The sequence below is a fragment of the Martes martes genome, assembly GCF_963455335.1.
Source record: "Martes martes genome assembly, chromosome: 1".
Taxonomy (NCBI): domain Eukaryota; kingdom Metazoa; phylum Chordata; class Mammalia; order Carnivora; family Mustelidae; genus Martes; species Martes martes.
In genome coordinates this window covers 211,014,508-211,033,590 of record NC_137888.1, presented here as the reverse complement: position 1 = coordinate 211,033,590, position 19,083 = coordinate 211,014,508, and the positions used below count along the sequence as shown (strand labels likewise).

The 19,083-nt window shown below is 48.2% G+C and overlaps 1 protein-coding gene across 1 annotated transcript; it reads right to left on the bottom strand.

Annotated features, from left to right (window-relative positions):
* Positions 1-15,861: 15,861 nt before the first annotated feature.
* LOC308349578 (olfactory receptor 1M1) lies at positions 15,862-16,803 on the bottom strand (the record flags this gene model as incomplete). The annotated part of the gene is made up of 1 exon (XM_080814340.1): positions 15,862-16,803. The coding sequence occupies one exon, from the start codon at positions 16,801-16,803 to the stop codon at positions 15,862-15,864; it is 942 nt and encodes a 313-aa protein (XP_080670466.1).
* Positions 16,804-19,083: the final 2,280 nt, after the last annotated feature.

The window sequence follows — 19,083 nt, the reverse complement described above, 5'->3', positions numbered from 1 at the left end:
ATTTTTTCTGGGGGGGGGGGTGGGTGGAGGGGAAGAGGGAGAGAGAGAGAGACTTTCTTTTAAGATTTTATTTATTTGAGAGACAGACAGAACAAGCAGGGGGAGCGACAGGGAGGGGGAGAAGCAGACTCCCACCGAGCAGGGAGCCCGATGCAGGGCTCGATCCCAGGACCCTGAGATCATGACCCGTGTGGAAGGCAGACCCTTAACTGACTGAGCGACGTGGGCATCCCAGAGACACAGACTCTTAAGCAGGTTCCAGGCTCAGCATGGAGCCTGACCTACTCGAGGCTCCACCTCTTGACCGTGAGTGAGGTCGTGACCTGAGCTGAAATCAAGAGTCAGACGCTCAACCGACTGAGCCACTCAGGTGCCCTGAATGTGAACTCATTTGAAAATAGGGTTGTCGTCGATGTCACTGATTAAATTATGATGACGTCACCCTGGAGCAGGGTGGGCCTCTAATCCAACATGACTGCGTCATTACGAGAAGGAGAAATCTGGACCCAGGCAGGCTGAAAACAGAGGTTGGAGGGACACTTCAGAAGCCTGGGAACGCCGGGGATTGCCAGTACACCACCAGAAGCCAGGAGACGGCCCGGAACAGACCCCCCCTCGGAGCCCCTAAGAAGGAAGCAGCCCCGCTAACATGTCGATCTCAGACTCCTGGCCTCCAGGACGGCAAGGCAATACATTTCTCTTGTTTAAGCTGCCGTCCTTTGCTAGGAGGGCCCAGGAAGCTCCCCCAACTCCCAGAGCCCTTGTCTGTCCTCCCCGGCTTCCGTTTTCCCACCTGCCCTCCTGCAAGCATCTGCTATGTCCGCACAGCCCGCACGGGTGCGTGGCCGGGACTCGACAAAGGACCACTGAGTGGCCGGGCCCCACCTCTCCTGCTGTGTGGTCCCAAGCAAATTCCTCTAAACCTCAGTTTTCTCCTCAGTAAAATGGCGTCACCAGCTAAGCAGTATCTCTAACCCAACACGCTTTTTCTCCTCTAGCCCACATGGAAAATGCGGTCACCTCTGGATGCCACACAAAGCGGGTCTCATTCGTGCCCCCAACCCACCCACGCATGCCCTTTCCCCCTCACGATGGCAAGGCCACTGGTCATGGACCAGGCATTATCTCTGTGACCCCATCCAGCCCTCCCAACATGCCCAACAAACTGCTGTTATCACGGTCACGCTCATTTTACAGATGGGAAAACTGAGGCCCAAAGTCAAGTGGCTTTAGGGATCCCAGCCAGGGAAGGTGGGTTCAACCCACAAACTTGAGCTTTCGGCCACTGTGCTTCCCTCCTCCAGCCAGACTGCCCTAGGTCATAAGATAAATATTCACAGAGAGCCTACTCTGTGCCGGGCACCATCCCAGGCACTAGAGAACAAAACTGCCCTCATGGGGCTCACAGGCTGGAGGGGGAGATAGACAAACAAGTAAATAAATAATGGTAGAATATAATGACAGGTGCAGAGCTGGAGAGTAGGGAGAGGAAAGGGAGAGTGGTCTCTTGGTGACGTGTTTAGAAACATGAAAGAGGAGGTGGTTGGGTGGAGACCAGGCAGGAAAGGGAGACGAGGGCCATGGACACTGACCACCATCTGAGAAGACCCCAGGGCCCTTGCGCACCCATGTCCCCTCTTTCCCAGAGGACCAGAACCCGGAGAGGCTCTTACCTGTGGGCAGCAGGCATCTAAGCGCCAGCAGCACCAGGAGCCAATGCTGGCCTCCAGGGGGGCCCTGCCATGGGCCAGCCATTCAAGGCATCAGGAAAGCGTGGGGGCCACTCCTTGCCCTTGGTGCAGCCCCCGAGCCGAGCCCACAGACATGACCAGAACCCCTTCCCCAGGCCCCGGCGGCCAGGTGACTGAGATCTGGGAGTATCGAATGTGCCTGGTCGACCTAATCCTTCTGAGGCTGGGTGGGGCTGGGAAGGGCCCCTTCTTCTGTTCCCAGGGCCCGATTGGCTCCCTGGGCCCTTGGTTCAGCCTGTCTGGTTCCCAGGAAAACAGGGACCCAGGGGCTGGGGGGGCAGGGGGAGCAGACAGGTGTCAGCAGGCATGCTCTGGCCTAGCACCAGACCCAGAGCTACCATCATGACTTTCGGGGGCCAAAGGTATGTCTGCCCCCTCCCCAGTAACAATTTCTTAAATCATATCTTTCAACCACTTTGGTATAAGGGTAAATATAATTCACAGCAAAGTAGTTTTTTTTTTTCCCTTCTGATTTTAAAAGATGAAAATATTTTTGTGAGCCCCTGAAGGTATCCTGGGCCCCAGGCCCTGTGCCTTCCAGGCCTGAAGAATGAGTCAGCTCTCATGAGTAAACAAACCCATGAAATCTAGCACTTCCCAAACCTGTGTCACCCAGGACCCGGTTTAAGAACAAACAGAGAGGTTGAGTAAACTTGCCAAAGTCACACAGTCGGTTCGAATGCATGACGGTTCTCTGCCATCCTTTGCTGCCCAAACAGAGAAGGGTGAGGGGGGGCCCCCGTTATCTCAGGCAGCTCAACCTTGTTAAACCTCAGCCTCCTGACCGATAAAATGGGGATAACAGCGGCAGCCCCCTCCTCGGGTAACTCATACTGCTATAATCAGCACCACGGAGAAGTATTTCCCAAATGCGGAGGTTAATCGATCTGAAATACATGCTCACTGATGTGATGGGTCCCCTGTTATCAACGTGGACGGAAAGTCGGTGACTATGTTCTCACAATTATTTACTGAGTAGTGGCCATGCGGCCAATGACCAGAACTCCCACCAGAACGTGCTGTCGGCATATCTCAGGTTTCATAGGCACAAGGCACCTGGATCTCGATTCAGTGGGTTTCAGAATCTGCATGTCTGACAGGCTCCTGGATGGTGTCAATGCTGCTGGTCCCAGGACGCTGCTGGATTAGCCAGAGTTGTCCCCATTTTACAGAGGAGGCAAACTGAGGCCCAGGAAGCTGGCCCCGGCTCACACCGCCAGCGAGGGGCAGGGCTGGAATGACACCCAGATCTGGCTGCGGAGTCTCCTGATAGTTGGGCTCTGCACACTTCCCAGCCGGAGGCTGATCGGGAAGGGCCAGAACACGGGGCAGGAGACTTGTACTTTGTTCCCAAGTCTCCGGACAGGTGCTGAGGAGTTTTAAACCGAGCAGTAGCAGGGAACGGTTGGGATTCTAGAAAAAGCCCCTCATGGTCTTGTTAAGGAAGGTCTGGAAAGAGAAATCCTGGCAGTGAAGGCGCCAGGGAGGCGTAAGTCAGGAAAGTGTCGTTCGGGTCCTAGTGGTGGGGACGGAGGAAGGGAAGCGATGCCAGGTGGGTGGGGCAGGGGGGCAACTTGGATGGTGATGGGTGAGGAGGGCAGAGGGGAGGAGGAGGACTGCAGGACAGCAGGGGTGAGTCGTAACCCTGTGCTTCTGCGTCTGTCCCCACGCAGCCTTGTCTCTGGTCCCACGTTGGAAACCTTCAGTGGTTTCTCATGACCCCAGAACAGGATCCAGCTCTTTAGTCCGCAAAGCAGACCGTGCAGGCCGCAGATTTGACGTTCTATAGCCCTTGTCTCTCATTCTTGGTCATTTATGAACGCGGAGCCCCTGTGTGCCTTTTGCACCGGGCCCGTCTGCAAGGAGCGGTGTCTGCTGGCCCCGCGCCCACCTCCCTGCAGGGGCGTCCTCTCTGTCTTACAGGGGCCGCTTTGGGCAGCAGGCTCGAGCCGTGGAAACCTGATTAAGATAGAAGGGCCTGGAGCCACCACCGGGCTGGACACCAACAGGCCATCAGGTGACCCACTTCCAAATATCCACAAGCTCTAGCTGACCAGTGGGCTACCTGTAACTGAGCATAGGTACCAAAAACAGAAAATTCCGCACATCCCCCCACCTCCTTCCCCCCCCAGCCCCCCCCCCACTACAGCACACCCTCCCCCCACCACTGCCTCCTGGCAGACAGTCTCTCCTTTGCTGTCCTGCCGCTGCTCCCTTGCGGTGTAGTCAATAAACTATCTTCATTGTTCTGTCTCAGGTGAATTCTTTCACGGCCCATGCCACTGGCCTCCACCTGATGGGGTTGCCCCACATGTCTCTCTGTCCGTCCCCACACACACTTGGTTCCTGTATTTCTGAACCTCTTGCCTCCCCCTAAGCCCCATCTGGTGATCTTTCTGTTCCTTCCGTCTGGCATGCTGTTCCCTCCACCCGTTTAGCAAAGAGCTGCTCATCCTACAAGACCCTAGGATAACCCCTTGACCGACTCAGGAAGCTGCTCGCCCTGTCCCTTATGTCAGTACCCTGCTGTCCCTTCCCTCTCTGACCAGCTGAGCTCACTTTCTGCACTGATGGGCTCTCACATCTCACAGCTGCTCTGTTTCAAGCCTATGAGCCCTGTCCATCCATCCGTCCGTCCAGGCAACACGTATTTATCGAATGCCAACTATGGGGTAGGCATTATGCTAGGTACAAGGGACACAGCAACCAATGAACAAAACAGAGACCCCTGCCTCACAGGGAGGCAGATTCCCAAGCAAGCAAATCAGCAAGATCCGGGGTGCCTGGGTGTGTCAGTTAGTTAAGTGTCTGCCTTCAGCTCAGGTCATGATCCCAGGGTCCTGGGATCCAGCCCTGCATCGGGCTCCGTGTTCGGGGGTTGAGGGGGGGTCTGCTCCCTCTCCCTCTGCCCCTCCTCCCTGCTTGTGTTCTCTCTTTCAGATAAATAAATAAATAAAATCTTTAAAAACATATATCAGCAGGATCATTTCAGATATCAATAACTATGAAGGGAGCACAATGGGGACGAGACGGTGATTAATCAAAGCAGGGGGGCTGCAGAGGGGAGCCCTCTAGACAGGTGGTCAGGACGTGATACATGCAGATGACAAAGAAGCAAAATGAACAAAATGCCTGGGGGAAACCATTGCTGGGAGTAGCAAGTGCAAAGGCCCTGTGGTGGGAACGTGTCTAAGGCCCGTGTGGCGGCGGATCGTGGAGTCAGAAGGAGATACACGCAGAAATGGTGGTATGGGAGCAAGATGTAAGGGACAGAGCTCTGTCATGCTGTTCACGTCAGCACCTGGCAAAACAGAATGTGCTTGCCGAGTGGATGGATGGATGGATAGAAATATTCAGTAAAAATGGACTTGACATGAGTGGGAGGATCAAGGAGGCCCACCCAGAGGAGGCACTTGATTCCTTTGGGTTACAAATTGCCCACCAGGTTCCTCTTTTCAAACGCAGCCCCCTGGGGCAGGAGTGACCAGTGTCCCTTAACGTGGATAAGTTTTTTAGCCAAACCAGTCCCAGAGCCCAGAAGGTCTGAGCAGGTTTCAGCTCCTGGGTCCTCCAGCTCCCTCGAACCCACCAGGAAGCCGTGGCTCCCTCTCTCGCCTTGGGGAATGCAGGAACCTCGCCCACAAGTGGCATTAGTAACTGAGCCGCCCCATTGTTCTTAAGCTTTGGCCCCATTGTCTCCTCCCTGGCGACCAGGGAAATGTCCCTGGAGGCTTGGGGGAGGGGCCGGACACTGCTCAGCATCTGATGATACAAACGGGTCTGAGTCTGGGTCCAACAGAGCCAGGACCCCAGCGTCAGGCTAAAAGAGAATGGATTCCCCGGGACTGGGCCTGTGTTTCTAGATTCTGATATATTTGCCACATTCATAGTCCCCCAAGGAAGCCCAGAGGTTAAGAGTATAGGTTCTAGAGCTGATGCCAGAATTCAAATCTTGACTTGGCTCCTTGCTACCTGTGTGACTTTGGGTGAGTTACTCAACCTCTCTGAGCCTCTCTCTTACCACCTGCCAGTAAGGGTAAGAAAGAGACCGCCTCGTGGGGAAGTGAGGTAGGATTGGCTGGTACACAGCAGGCCTGCTGGGCGTGTTGTTTTAATAAATACAAGCAGGAGTAAATGAGAAACCCCGGACCCTGTCCATCCTGCCCTTATTCCTTGGAATACATTTGATTCTCATCACACCATGGGGAAGGCAGGGCTTACTGTAAGCTCATTACCACATAAGGAAATGGATGCTCGGAGCTCAAACACAACGTGGCCAGTGAATGCTGCTGCCTCAAAGGGCCAGGCCAGATGCCCGAGAACTTGGGGTTCTGGGAGAGCTGCTCTGGGGAAAGCACAGTGGGGGATGCATCGCCCAGGGCTGGGGACTCGGACAGGAAGGCCTGGGTTTCTATCCTGCTGTGTGACCTTGGGCAAGTCACTTAACCCCTCTGGGGCTCCATTTCCTATCTGCAAGGTAAAGATCATTCCTGCCACAGAAGCCAAGAGTTCCTTGAGATAAGGTGCCCTACTTAGCCTAGAGCAATGGTTCTCAATGGCGTGAGTGTGTGTGTGTGGAAATAAAATTAATTTTATTTATTTTTTGAAATACTTTCTTTTGAAAAAATTTTTAAGGATTTTATTTATTTACTTGCCAGAGAGAGAGAGAGAGAGAGAGCGCACAAGCAAAAGGAGAGGCAGGTAGAGGGAGAGGGAGAAGCAGGCTTCCCCGCTGAGCAGGGGGGCCCGATTCGGGGCTCCATTTCAGGACCCTGGGATCATGACCTGAGCCGAAGGCAGATGCTTAATGACTGAGGCCCCCAGGTGTCCCCAGATAAAATTAATTTTAATAGTGTATTTTATTGAACTCAACATGTCGAAAATTAGTTTTGACATAGAATCAACATAAATTACTGAGATATTTTACATTTTTTATACTAATGTCTTCAAAATTCTGTGTGTATTTTATATGCACATCTTAATTCATGTGCTACATTTTCATCAGAATTACCGGATTTACATCTAAGCTTCATGAAATTTACACTTAAAAAAAGTAGACTCTTATACCCACGTTGTTGCCAAATGTAGTCAGAGGTTTTCCAATCCCTGAATTGAGTCTCAATTTTCAAACTTAAGTTAAAATTAACCAAGTTATAAATTCCGTTCTGAGCCTAGTGGCCACAGGCAGCTTGACCACTGAGCTCCGGTCCATCCAGTGGGAGGCTCAGGAAGTAGCCAGTATGAAGAAAGGGAGATCATGGTGAGCCAACAGGAATAATTTCCAGGGTGCATTGCGCAATAAATAACAAAAAATTTAAACATAAAAATAATAAAAATAGAATTTAAAAGAGGGAGCAGAGGGGCCCCTGGGTGGCTCACTCGGTTAAGTGTGGGACTCTTGGTCTCTCGGCTCAGGTTATGATCTCACGGTCATGGGGTCAAGCCCCACTCTGGGGTCTGTGCTCAGCACAGTCTGCTCAAATTCTCTCTCCCTCTCCCTCCTGCTCTCTCTCTCTGTCCCTCAAATAAATAAATAAAATCTTAAAAAAAAAAAAACAACAGAGAGAAGAGAGGGAAGAGAACCACATGTTTGATAAGAAACAAAAACACTGAAACAAAAATAAAGCCAAGATCGTCCACTGACCTTTTTGTGTACGTGTGTGTATAGAAAATGTCTGGAAAGATCCACAACCAAATCTCACGGTCACCCCAGCACGTGATAAAGGGAAGGCTTTCACTTCTTCCTAAACACACTTCACTACTGTCTGGATTCTTTGCAGCAAGCATGAGCTCCATGAGCTCCTTTGGTAAATTAATTCACACACTCACCAAATATCGTTCAGACACCTACTACGAGCTAGGTCACCGGTGTCCTGGAGACAGCTTGTCCCTGCTCACGAGAGTGATTATCAAGTTGTCAGGGGTTTTGTGAGCGAGTTTTTAAACACTGACATCATTAAAAAATCAATCATATAAGCGTATGATTAAATGCATTAAAAACAGAAGTAATAAAGACTCGAAACTCATCACTTCCTTCATTTTGCCATTATAGGACCCTGACGTCGTCTACTCTACCTTTAAGGTGAGGCCTCCGACAGAAATATTTAAACCCATGGGACTGGCAAACCCTACAGATCGGGATCCCCTCCCCCACCTCCCAAGGACGGGGTGTGAAAACTGTACCAGCACACCCAGCCGAGGTCCGGCTGTCCATGTCAGTGTTCGGTAGAAACAAGACAGACAACCTCCTTGTCTTCGTGAAGTTCACGCTTTGGAGAGAGCAAAACCAACAAACATCTCTGTCCTTCAGGCCAATCAAATGGATTTCGAAATTTCTAAGTCACCGGCCTTGTTGACCCCACTGGTATTTTGACAACTTCCCAGACAAAGCAATTGTCATTTATGCCCCCACCCACCCCCCACCCATGCAGCTTTGCCTGGGATGCTCCTCCTGCATACCCACCCCTCCCCATCTGGCAACTCAGCTCTGGAGATGGTTTTCCAGAAAGCCTTCACTCTCCCCCTCCAACATTCAGACTGGGCTGTGGGCACAGCTCCAGCCAGGGCCTTGTTTGTCTCTGGCATGTTCTCTGGAAGCTCACCGGTAATCCATAAAGGAATGAAGGAGGCCCACGATGGGGAAAGCAGATGCCCGCACACACGCACCACATCCTTCATTCGCTCAGGCCCAGACAGACATCACCGATGAATCTTGCTGATTTCATTCCCCCAGGAGGAGAAAATTCATTAACCACATGGTATTTGCTGGAGGCTTCAAGTCTCCCAAGGCTTTTGACAAAGGGGGTCCCAAACAGCTCCCCCCGTACCTCATCACCCCCCAATCTCATCCCCAAACCCCACAGATCACACCCTCCCTGTTGCCCTTAAGGCTCAGCCACCCAGTGTCCCTAACTTCCTGCTTCTGGGCTGTGAAAGCAGCATCTGCAGGACGTGCCACTGTTCTCCGTGGAAATCAGCCTTGGGGCTGAATAAGGGCAAAACCATGGATTTTCTGAACTGCCCTCCCCAAACTTGTGCACCCTCCTCTAGTCCCTAAGGACAGAAGCAGCAACATGTACCCCTGGAACACCGATAGATGGGACTCCTCAGTAATAATGAGAGTCCAGTACTTCCCCTTCGCCACCTGCTGCCCTAAACCCTCCACAGGCCTTGTCTTGTCTAATCATCCAATATGCCAATGGGGCAGAAAAGATGATCACCCTTTCTCCAGGATACAGAGAGAAAACTGGAGCATAGCGGGGTAAGGGCTTTGCCCAAGGTGACCGAGCTAGCAAGGTGCTGTTCGGGATTTTAGTCCAAGCCCTGGGGTCTGCTCTGAGCCATTGAAATGTTACCAGTGTCTATGGATGTGTACTTCTCCAGGGAGGGGGGTCCTGGGCCCTGGTCTGATTCTCAGGAAGGTCTGGGGACCCCCCACCAGGATATGGGCCGCAGCTCTAAGACGTTGTCCTTCTCAGGAGGAACTCCCGTCTTCCTTTGAGAAGCCCTTCCTTCTCAAAGCCTGGGGAAGGGGCTGCATATCTTATTGTTAATAAGATATCAGCTCAGCGCTGGTACCCTGCCCATTGTGTCCTAGGAAACCCCACTCTGTTCTAAAGGAAAAGCTCCGGGCACCTGGGAGGCTCAGTCGGTGAAGCCTCTGCCTTCGGCTCAGATCATGATCCCAGGGTGGGTCCTGGGCTCAAGCCACACATCGGACTCCCTTTGCCTGCTCTCTCTCTCTCAAAAATAAGCAAATAAAGTCTTTAAAGGAAAGGCTCCTTCCCTTTCCCTCATCTTTCAGGTACTCCCTGGAGGACATTCCTTAGGTTTGCTGAAACCTGACTCTCTTGAGAGTTCAAACCTATCCTCAGACTTGGAGGAAGCCTCAGCCCCTTCCCTGACCCCAAAGCAGAGAGAGAAAGACTGTCCGCAGTGAATAGTGACCGTTCTTTAGGTTTGGGGGGGGGGGCTGGGGACAGAAATAACCAGGACAGACTGTGGGACCCCTCCTTCAAGGACATCAGGCCTCCCAGGGAAATCTGATCTCATTCAGCTCCTGACAAATCAGGTGTTAAATGACACCTGAGACCTGCGTTCTGCTGGGCTGGGGGCTTGGCATCCACGGGGAAGCTGGCCTTCCCAGCTCAGGCTTTGAGGAGGGGGGGGAGGCTGCGCGGGGAGCTCAGGCAGCTGCACTACCAGATTCACTTTCTAAAGCCCAGGCCTGCCTGCTTTCACTGAGGATACCCCCCTCCCGCCTAGCTGGCTCGGATCCCAGGGTAACACCTCACTGACCCAGGTAACACCTCCGTTCACACTCCCATTGCCATGACTCACCCCTCGTCCCCCCCCACCAGCTTTCATTGTTCTGCTCCCCTCTGCTCCCCCTTCCTTACCGAGCTCTTCACGCTTCCTGCAAGCTCTTTGTCATCTCTGGGAACCGCTCCAACAGCTGCACAATGATAAGAAAGCTGCTCATTATTTAACTCTGAACATGGTCCCGATCTCTACTCGCAGGGATTCCTTGAGCACACCGGCCTGCTCTCAGCCAGGACCTGGGAGCTGGCTGCCCTGTGCCCGTCCAAATGGTTCCCTCCTTCACCTTTCCAACGGCTAATCAAATGCCACCTTTTCAGTGAGGCCTTCCCTAACTAGTTAGTGTAATAAAACCACAATCCTGTGTATAGCATGGTGACTGTTAGTGACAATGCAATTGTGTATTGCTAAGAGTTGCTAAGACACTAGATCGTAAAAGTTCTTTTTTTTTTTTAAGATTGTATTTATTTATTTGAGCAGGGGGATGGGCAGAAGAAGAGAGAGAGAGAGAGAGAGAGAGAGAGAGAAAAGCAGACTCCCCGGTGAGCAGGAAGCCCAGACACAGGCCTCGATCCCAGGATCCTGAGATCATGATCTGAGCAGAAGGCAGACGCTTAACCGACTGAGCCACCCAGGCGCGCCAATCTTAAAAATTCTTATGGCAAGAAAAAAAGTTTTGCAACGATGTATGGTGACGAGTGTGAATCAGACTTCCTGTGGTGATCATGTAGCAAGACATACAAACATTGTATCACGTAGGACACCTGCAACTAACGTGATGCTCTAAGTCAATTATGCCTCAATACAAAAAATAACAAAAACACCCTACAAACCTGTCTGTACAAAACTTGTATATGAATGCTCGTAGCAGCATTATTCCTAACAGCCCAAAAGTGGAAACAACGTGGGAAAAACTCCAAATGCCCATCCACTGATGAATGGATACAGAAAATGCAGTGTCTCTGGACATATATCCAATATATGAGAGACTAGAATCTGGCCTTATAAAAGAACGAGGTATTGATTTATACTCCAGCATAGATGAACCTTGAAAACAAGGCTTAGTGAAAGGAGCCGGTCACAAAGGCCACACACTCTCTGTCCCATTTATGCAAAATGTCTAAAATCAGCAAAGCCACAGGAACAAAATAGATTAGTGGTTATTCAGAGCTGGGGGTTAAGGAGTAGGGGTGACATGGGGCATGAGGACTGCCATTAAGTGTGGGATTTGTTTTGGGGGAATAAAGCATTTTAAAAGTGATCGTGGTGATCGGCGCACTGCTCTGTGAACACACTGAAAACCACTAAATTGTATATTTTATTTCCTTTTTTTGTATATGTCCTTTTTTAGTTGTATCGTTTAAGTGGGTGAATGCATGCTATATGAATTATATCTCAGTAAAGCTATACAAGAGAAAAACTGTCACAGACCCCTCTACCCTTATCTGTATTTTATTCTTCAAAAAAATGTGACCTCACATCTTCCTCGATGCACTTCTTAATAATATTCATGGACTCGGACCCTTGAATGTTAGCTCTTGAAGGGCAGAGACTGGCCGTCTACTGATTCATCCATCGCCCCCCCCACCCCCACCCCAGGCCCGAGGGTTGTCAGGAACATCACAGGCACCCAATGAGTGTCGCGAAGGGAAGGATGAGGGTCAGTATCGTCTCTCCACCTTCCCCCTGGGCTTCTTCTCCAAATCCTGCCTCGGTGAAGTGGACAGTACATGCCACCCATCCCAAGGTTGCCTCTGGACTTGACACCCGGTACACAGAGGCTGGTGTTTTACTTTTAGTCACAATTGGGGTCCCTTCCCCCCTCTCTCCCCAGCCCCCTGTCTCTCTCTCTCTCTCTCTCTCTCCCTACCTCAGAAAGAACAAGGGCCCTGTGGACCCCCCTCCCCATTGGGACCCCAGACGGTCCCAGTCCTGGGTGGGATGGGAAAAGAGAGCAGAGATTCAGGGAGTCCTGGGGGTGGGATGCACAAGGGATGTGGAACACGTAAGGCCACCCTGCTAATGTGCCCCGACTTGGGATGCCCTCGGGAAGCTGCAGGTTTGTGGCTCCCCTGTGGTGACGGGGCTGAGGTGGAGGGAAGGTCAGGAACCAGGAAGGATTAGCAGAAGGTCTGGGCACGGTGCGCAGAGGCTCCCTGCAAAGTTCTGTTCCTTCCGCAGGTGAGAGGAGGCCTCCCGGCCAGGTGTCTCTGCTGCCCCCGCGTGTCCTAAAATGGAACTGCATGACTTCGGAGTGTCCAGACCAGCAACACCCAGCTTTAAGGCCACCAACATCGCCTGAAGTGGCAGCTGCTGGGAGGATATTGGTGTCCGCCTCAGTCTCTCCCTGTTCCTCTCCTCCGCCTCAGTCTCTCCCTGTTTCTCTCCTTGTCTCTCCCTCCCTCCCTTTCTCTCTCCCTCTCTCCCTTTCTCTCTCCCTCTCATTCTCCTTATCTCTGTCTCTCCCTCTCCCTCTCACTTTCTCTGTGTGTCTCTCTTTATCTCTGTGTGTCTCTCTCTGTGTCTCTCTCTCTATCTCTGTGTGTCTCCCTCTCCCTCTTTCTCTCCTTCTCTTTGTCCCTTCTCTTTCTGTCTCTGTCTGTCTCCCTCCCTCTGTCGCTGTCTCTCTCTCCCTCTGTCTCTATCTCTCTCCCTCTGCGTCTCTGTCTCGGTCTCTGTCTTTATCTCTTTGTCTCTCTCTGTCTCCCTCTCTCTCCCTCTGTCTCTATTTCTGTCTCTCTCTCCCTCTCTGTTTCTCTCCCCCTCTCTGTCTTTGTTCCTCTCTCTCTTCTGCCCCACTACGAAGAGACCCATATGTCCTGGAACTGCTGTCTTTGATGAGTGAAGAAGTGAGATCTGCCCAGAGGGAGGGTGCAGACAGATCCCCTGTCCTAGTGAAGACGGGCCCCGACCATAGTGCCGCTGACACTCTGACTGCCGCCCTATCAGAGACTCTGAGCCTCATCCCGGAGCTAAGCCACTCCTAGCTTCCTGACCCACAGAAACCATGAGATAATGACCATTGGTTGTTTTCAGCCAAGTTCTATGTTGCGTTTATAATGCTTGCAGGATTTTGTTCCTGCAAATCTAAATTGTTTACACTAATCTACATATATTTTAAAAACACGGACAGATCCTTAACACTTAAATACTGACTTGTTCCTGACTTTGCATGTCCAATTCCCTTCCTCGGACACTCTGTTTCCACTTCCTTCATAGGAATACTTTCTTCTTGGCCTGATACAGGTCTCATTTCAGAAGTCACCGTACCAGAGACAAAGTGTTCTCAGAAATGCCCATATTAATATCTCCCCATATAAATTCCTCCCCCCATCTGTCTCTGTCACATAGTCTCCATTACACCTTCAAAGTGCTTCTCACCACTGGTAATTATCTGACATAGTGATTAGTTCTTTGTTTATTGTTTTCCCTGCTGAAATGGGAATGGTTGCTTTATTATCTAGTGTTTAATTTTATTTTTGAAAAAAAGTAGTATCAGTAAAATTCACTTTTTTTTCTAGTTTACAGTCCTTGGAATTTTATCCCATGTATAGATTTGTGGGACTTGGGGAGAAAGAGCACTTAAATTTTTTAGTACCAGTGTGCCTGAGTGGCTGAATGGGTTAAAGGTTCTGCCTTCGGTTTAGTTCATGATCTTAGGGTCCTGGGATCGAGCCCCTCATCAGGCTCTCTGCTCAGTGGGGAGCCTGCTTCCTCCTCTCTCTCTGCCTGCCTCTCTGCCTACTTGTGATCTCTCTCTCTCTGTCAAATAAATAAATAAAATTTTTAAAAAGAAACTTTAAAATTTTTAGTACCTTCAAAGTCATTGCTCTGATATCAGGATACAGAACAGTTTTACTCCCCCAAAACCTCCTTGGTACTAAACCTTATAGTCATAGGAAAGGGCTTTCTCTCTCTCTCTCTCTCTCTCTTGCTCACTGCTCTATTGCCAATGCTTAGAATATTAGCTGGCATAAAGGACACTTGGTAAATATTTGTTGAATTAATTAATTAAACATGTATCGATGCCAGCAAATGTTGGATGTTGATATTGTGAGGGTTACCAGGACAAATCTCTCCTGGAGGTGAGGCCTTAACTTTTTTTTTTTTTTTTAACACAAAACAAGACAGAGATAGTTTGGCTGACAGAATCTTAAGAGATTTTTATTGGTGCCAGGCATCCCCTATTGGATCCCCTCTCCCGACCGTCACTGCAACTACTCATGGGCATATGGGCAAGACGACCTACTAGGAGAAAAAGCTGTGGTTCAACTATCAGCTGACTTTTGGCGGCTCCCTGACCCAGTGATGGGTTCCCTAGAGCAAACTCCACTATCCTTAAGTTCTGGGTGTTCGTCACCAGAGTATCCCCAGAAAGCATCTTCAACAGGGTCAGGTCTGGAGGTCTGTTCAATGGAGAAAGTCTCAATAAATTCTCTGGGAAGGAAAGTAACAAAAGCAAGCTAGAGGTACAAATTATTCAAAGCCATTCCACTTAAGATGCTGTCAGCTCCTTAGCACCATTTGAAAAATTCTGGCCCCCTTCAGTGCTCATCCAGCCCAGAAATAGAGCCCAAATTCACTGCTCATTCCATTTGGGTTGCGAATCTCCACGTAAAGATTAGAATTACTTCACAATACACATAAGTGAGGTGCACCACTTTCACAGGGGCTAGAGAATGAGGAAATGAGACGGTGTAAAAGAACACGGTGAGGAAGCACAAGGAAAGCCTGCAACAAATAACCCCCATCTCTATTGTAAGCAATGTTACGACTCACTTGCATTCCACAGGGGTATACAGCGACTGAGACATGCCTCGGTTTCCTTCTGGCTTAGACATTCATGATTCAGTTGATTGGTATTTTCCTCTTTGGCTACAAAGACCTATACCATCAAGAGGTTCCTTGTTTTCTTAGTGCGTGGTCTCTATCTCTTTCTCCCCTGTGCCTTGTACAAATGTCATCCAGCTCATGCCATCCTGCTCCCCCAGAAGACAGAACAGGAGTGAGGGTAGAGGGGACATGACTCACCGATGTGCTCCCTGACTTTGGTCTCTGGAAGTCAATGAACTGCCTGGTTCTCAGGAAAAAGCCAAACTCTTGAGTTGGTCCCAAAGTCCTTCAAGACCTGGCATTCCCCAAGTTAGTCACCATAACTGGATTTTTCACTTCACAAATGCATCCTTCTCTCTCTTTCTCTTGTTCGCTGACCTTTTCACATGCTGTATTTTTTTTTCTTTTTCTGATACTCTTTCTCCTCATATTTGCCTGAGAAAACATCATCTTATCCTTGGAGGTTTAAGATCATCTCTCCCAGGAAACCTTCTCGGATTCCCTCTTCCAGATTCTATAGGAGGTTCCTAGTCTGTCCTATCCTTGCCCTCATGTGTATAGTTCATTCTATTACAATTAGTGTCCAGTATCTTCTCCCACATTCAACTGTAAACTCTGCACAGTAGGCACCTTGTGTCTCCTGCTCACCACTCCACGGTCAGCACTCACAGCAAGCCCAGAACATGAACGCCATAAATATTTGTTGAGAGCTAACTGGGTTTTGAACCAGGATAAATTCGATCTGGTAGGGCTAGACTGATCTTTCTGGGAAGACAGCAAAGGACCCTTACTGGTCCAAGTAATTGAGAAAATAGTTACCAAGGCCAGATTTCCTTTTAAACACCTTCAACTCAAAATCCAAAGTGGCTACTCTCCCAAACCATGCAATTCCATTCTTTAGCCCAAGGTCCTAGATGTCGAGATCCTACTTCCTGGAAGTTTCCAAGTGTCCTTGTGGTCAGGAAGATGAAGTAATTTTTCTGTTGACAAGCTTCCTCAGGCCCCCTTTTAGATCCCGGTTCCTTAGGCTATAGATAAAGGGGTTCAGCATGGGGGTGACCGCAGTGTACATCACAGCAGAGGCTTTCTCCTTCACAGCTGTGCGCACAGAGGAAGGACACAAATAGACCCCAATGGTGGTTCCATAGAAGAGAGCAACCACAGACAGATGGGAGCTGCAGGTGGAAAAGGCTTTCTTCCTGCCCCCTGCAGAGGGGACCTTCATGATGGCCACAATGATGCGAACATAGGAGGCCAGGATGCAGATGAAAGGCGTGGCTATCACCATCCCGGCCACAATGAGCACAAAGATCTTGTTCACAGAGGTGTCAGTGCAAGAAAGCCTGAGTAGGGGAGTGAGGTCACAGAAGAAGTGGGGCAACTCATTGTTCCCACAGAAAACTAGACGGGCCATCAGGAGGATATGAATGAGGGAGATGACACAGGAAAACATCCATGGGCCACCAACCAGCAGGCCACAGAGGCGTGGGCTCATGATGGTGGTGTAGTGTAAGGGGTGACATATGGCCACAAACCTGTCATAAGCCATCACAGCAATTAAAACACTGTCCATAATGCCAAAGAAATGGAAAAAGTACATCTGGGTCAGGCAGCAGGGATAGGAGATTGACTTGCTACTGATTTGGATGTTCACCAACATCTTGGGGACTGTGTCAGCGGCCAGACAGAAATCAACCAAGGAGAGATTGGCCAGGAAGAAGTACATGGGAGTGTGCAGGTGGGAGTCTGAGCTGATGGCCAGGATGATGAGCAGGTTTCCCACTACGGTGACCACATACATGCACAGAAACAGAGCGAAGAGGAGGGTCTCCTGCTCTGGACTTTCTGAAAGTCCCAGGAGGATGAATTCAGATGCACTGGTTTGGTTCCTTGGTTCCATGGGTAACATTCCTCTGGAAGTATTGAAAGGATAATAGTCCAGGAAAGCTACAGAGATGGTTCTGGAAGATCAGATGAGATTACAACCCATTTCCCATCTGGACTAAGAATAACATCTGTTTATATACAGGCTCCATACTGAACTATTGATGAAGTGCTTATAGTAACTCATATGTCAAGGTTTAGTCGTAGAACCCTCTAATGAAGATTCCCAATTCAGAAAACTGTTGAAAGAGTTTACCATGCATGAAAACTTACTGAAAAAAACTAAGGGATTTACTTCAAGATAAAACAAATTGAATTAAAAATAAGCAATATCCAGGAAACAATGAAGAGCCAAGTAACTTGTTTATATGTAAAAAAAAATTTTTTTAAACACTGAGTTTTAAAATAATAATAATAATTCCACATAAACAAGATGGATTAAGATACTAGGGGGAAATTATATGTACTACAAGAAGAGGAATTAGAATAAGTGTTGAAAGGTTCTTGCCTTGAGTTGCAGGAGAACAAAAATGTTGTATTTTGGACTTTCCACATGACTTAAGTTTAAGATTAACCACTAAAATAATGGATATAGAATTTATAACTTGTAAATTACAGTAGGGGAGTTACAGAACTTAAGAGATTTGGTCAAACCATTTTAAGTCAGGAAAGGAACTATAAAGAAGCAAAGAAAAATCACAAAATATATGGGTAATTATAACAAATGTTTAAATGGCTTTAATCTTTAAAAACAGAGACTCTCAGATTGGACAAAGGAACACAATTCTATTATCTCACGTGTGCAAGAGATATACCTAACCTGTAATGATGTAGAAAGTTTGACCATCAGGAAATAGTAAGGGTATGTCAAGAAATACTAACCAAGATGAAGATGAATAGCTTATTTTAGGATATGTGCTGCTGAAGCGAGTGGAAGACAGGCAGCTTGTTGATATCAGATGAGGCATACTTAAGGCAAAGGCATCAAAAAGGATGAGGAAAGTCAATATATCATAATAAAAGAAAAACTGACCAGAAAAAGAAAAAAAAGCTAATAACTGATACAATATATTATATGTTTTATATATATTATATATATTATACATAAAATAATTAATATGCGTTTAATAGCATAAGCTTACAATATATAAAGAAAAAAAACTAATAGAACTGTAAGGAAAAGGTGATAAACCACATCATATTAGAAGATTTTATCATATCTTCTTTTAGTAGTTGAGAGACTGGGGGTGGGAGCATGCAAAATTTTGGTAAGGGTATAGAAAATCAGGCCATAAAGCAAATGTTAATACCAAAGAGTACAAGTCAAACAGATCATGTTTTCTGATCATAATGTAGTCAAATTAGAAATCGTTAGTAAAAGATAATCAGCCTGTTCCTATATTTTTGGAGCTATTAGAAGGACATTTAAAAATAATGTATGCATCATCATTGAAACCAGGAATGTTTATACTTTTTAAAAAACCTATCATCTATCTATCTATCTATTTATCTATCTATTATCTATCATCTATCTATGTAGATATATAGATATAGATAAGCACAATGCAATATTAAGCAGCCTTTTAAAAAGATGAGATCTTGCCATTTGTAACAACACGGGTGGACCTAGAGGGTATAATGCTAAGCAAAATTAGACAGAGAAAGGTAAATGCTGTATGATTTCACTCCTGTGCAGAATCTAAAAAAACAAATGAACAAACAAAAAGCAGAATCAGACCTATAAATGCAGAGAACAAAATCAACAAAACATGACACAGCCAAATGACACAATAATTTTCTAGTAACTGACCCTTAAGAAATACAGATCTATGGGGCACATGGGTGGCTCAGCCAGTTGGGCAGCTGCCTTCAGCACAGGTCATGATCTCACAGTCCTAGGACTCGGCACTGCACCCAGCTCTCCACTCAGTCAGCAGCAGGTCTGCTTCTCCCTCTCCTTCTGTGATCTCTCTTGCTTTCTCTTTCTCAAAGAAAGAAATAAAATCTTTTTAAAAAATAAATACAGATCTATGATCTGCCTGATAAAGAATTCAAAACAGATATTTTAAGGAAGCTCGACAAGCTACAAGAAAACACAGAAAGGGGGCACCTGGGTGGCTCGGTAGGTTAAGTGTCTGATTCTTGATTTCAGCTCAGTTCTTGATCTCAGGGTCCAAGCCCTGCATTGGGCGTGGGATCTACTTAAAAACAAACAAACAAACAAAAAACACAGAAAGATAATGCAATGATATTGGAAAAAAATATATGCACACGATCTTCTATATAAAAAATCCCT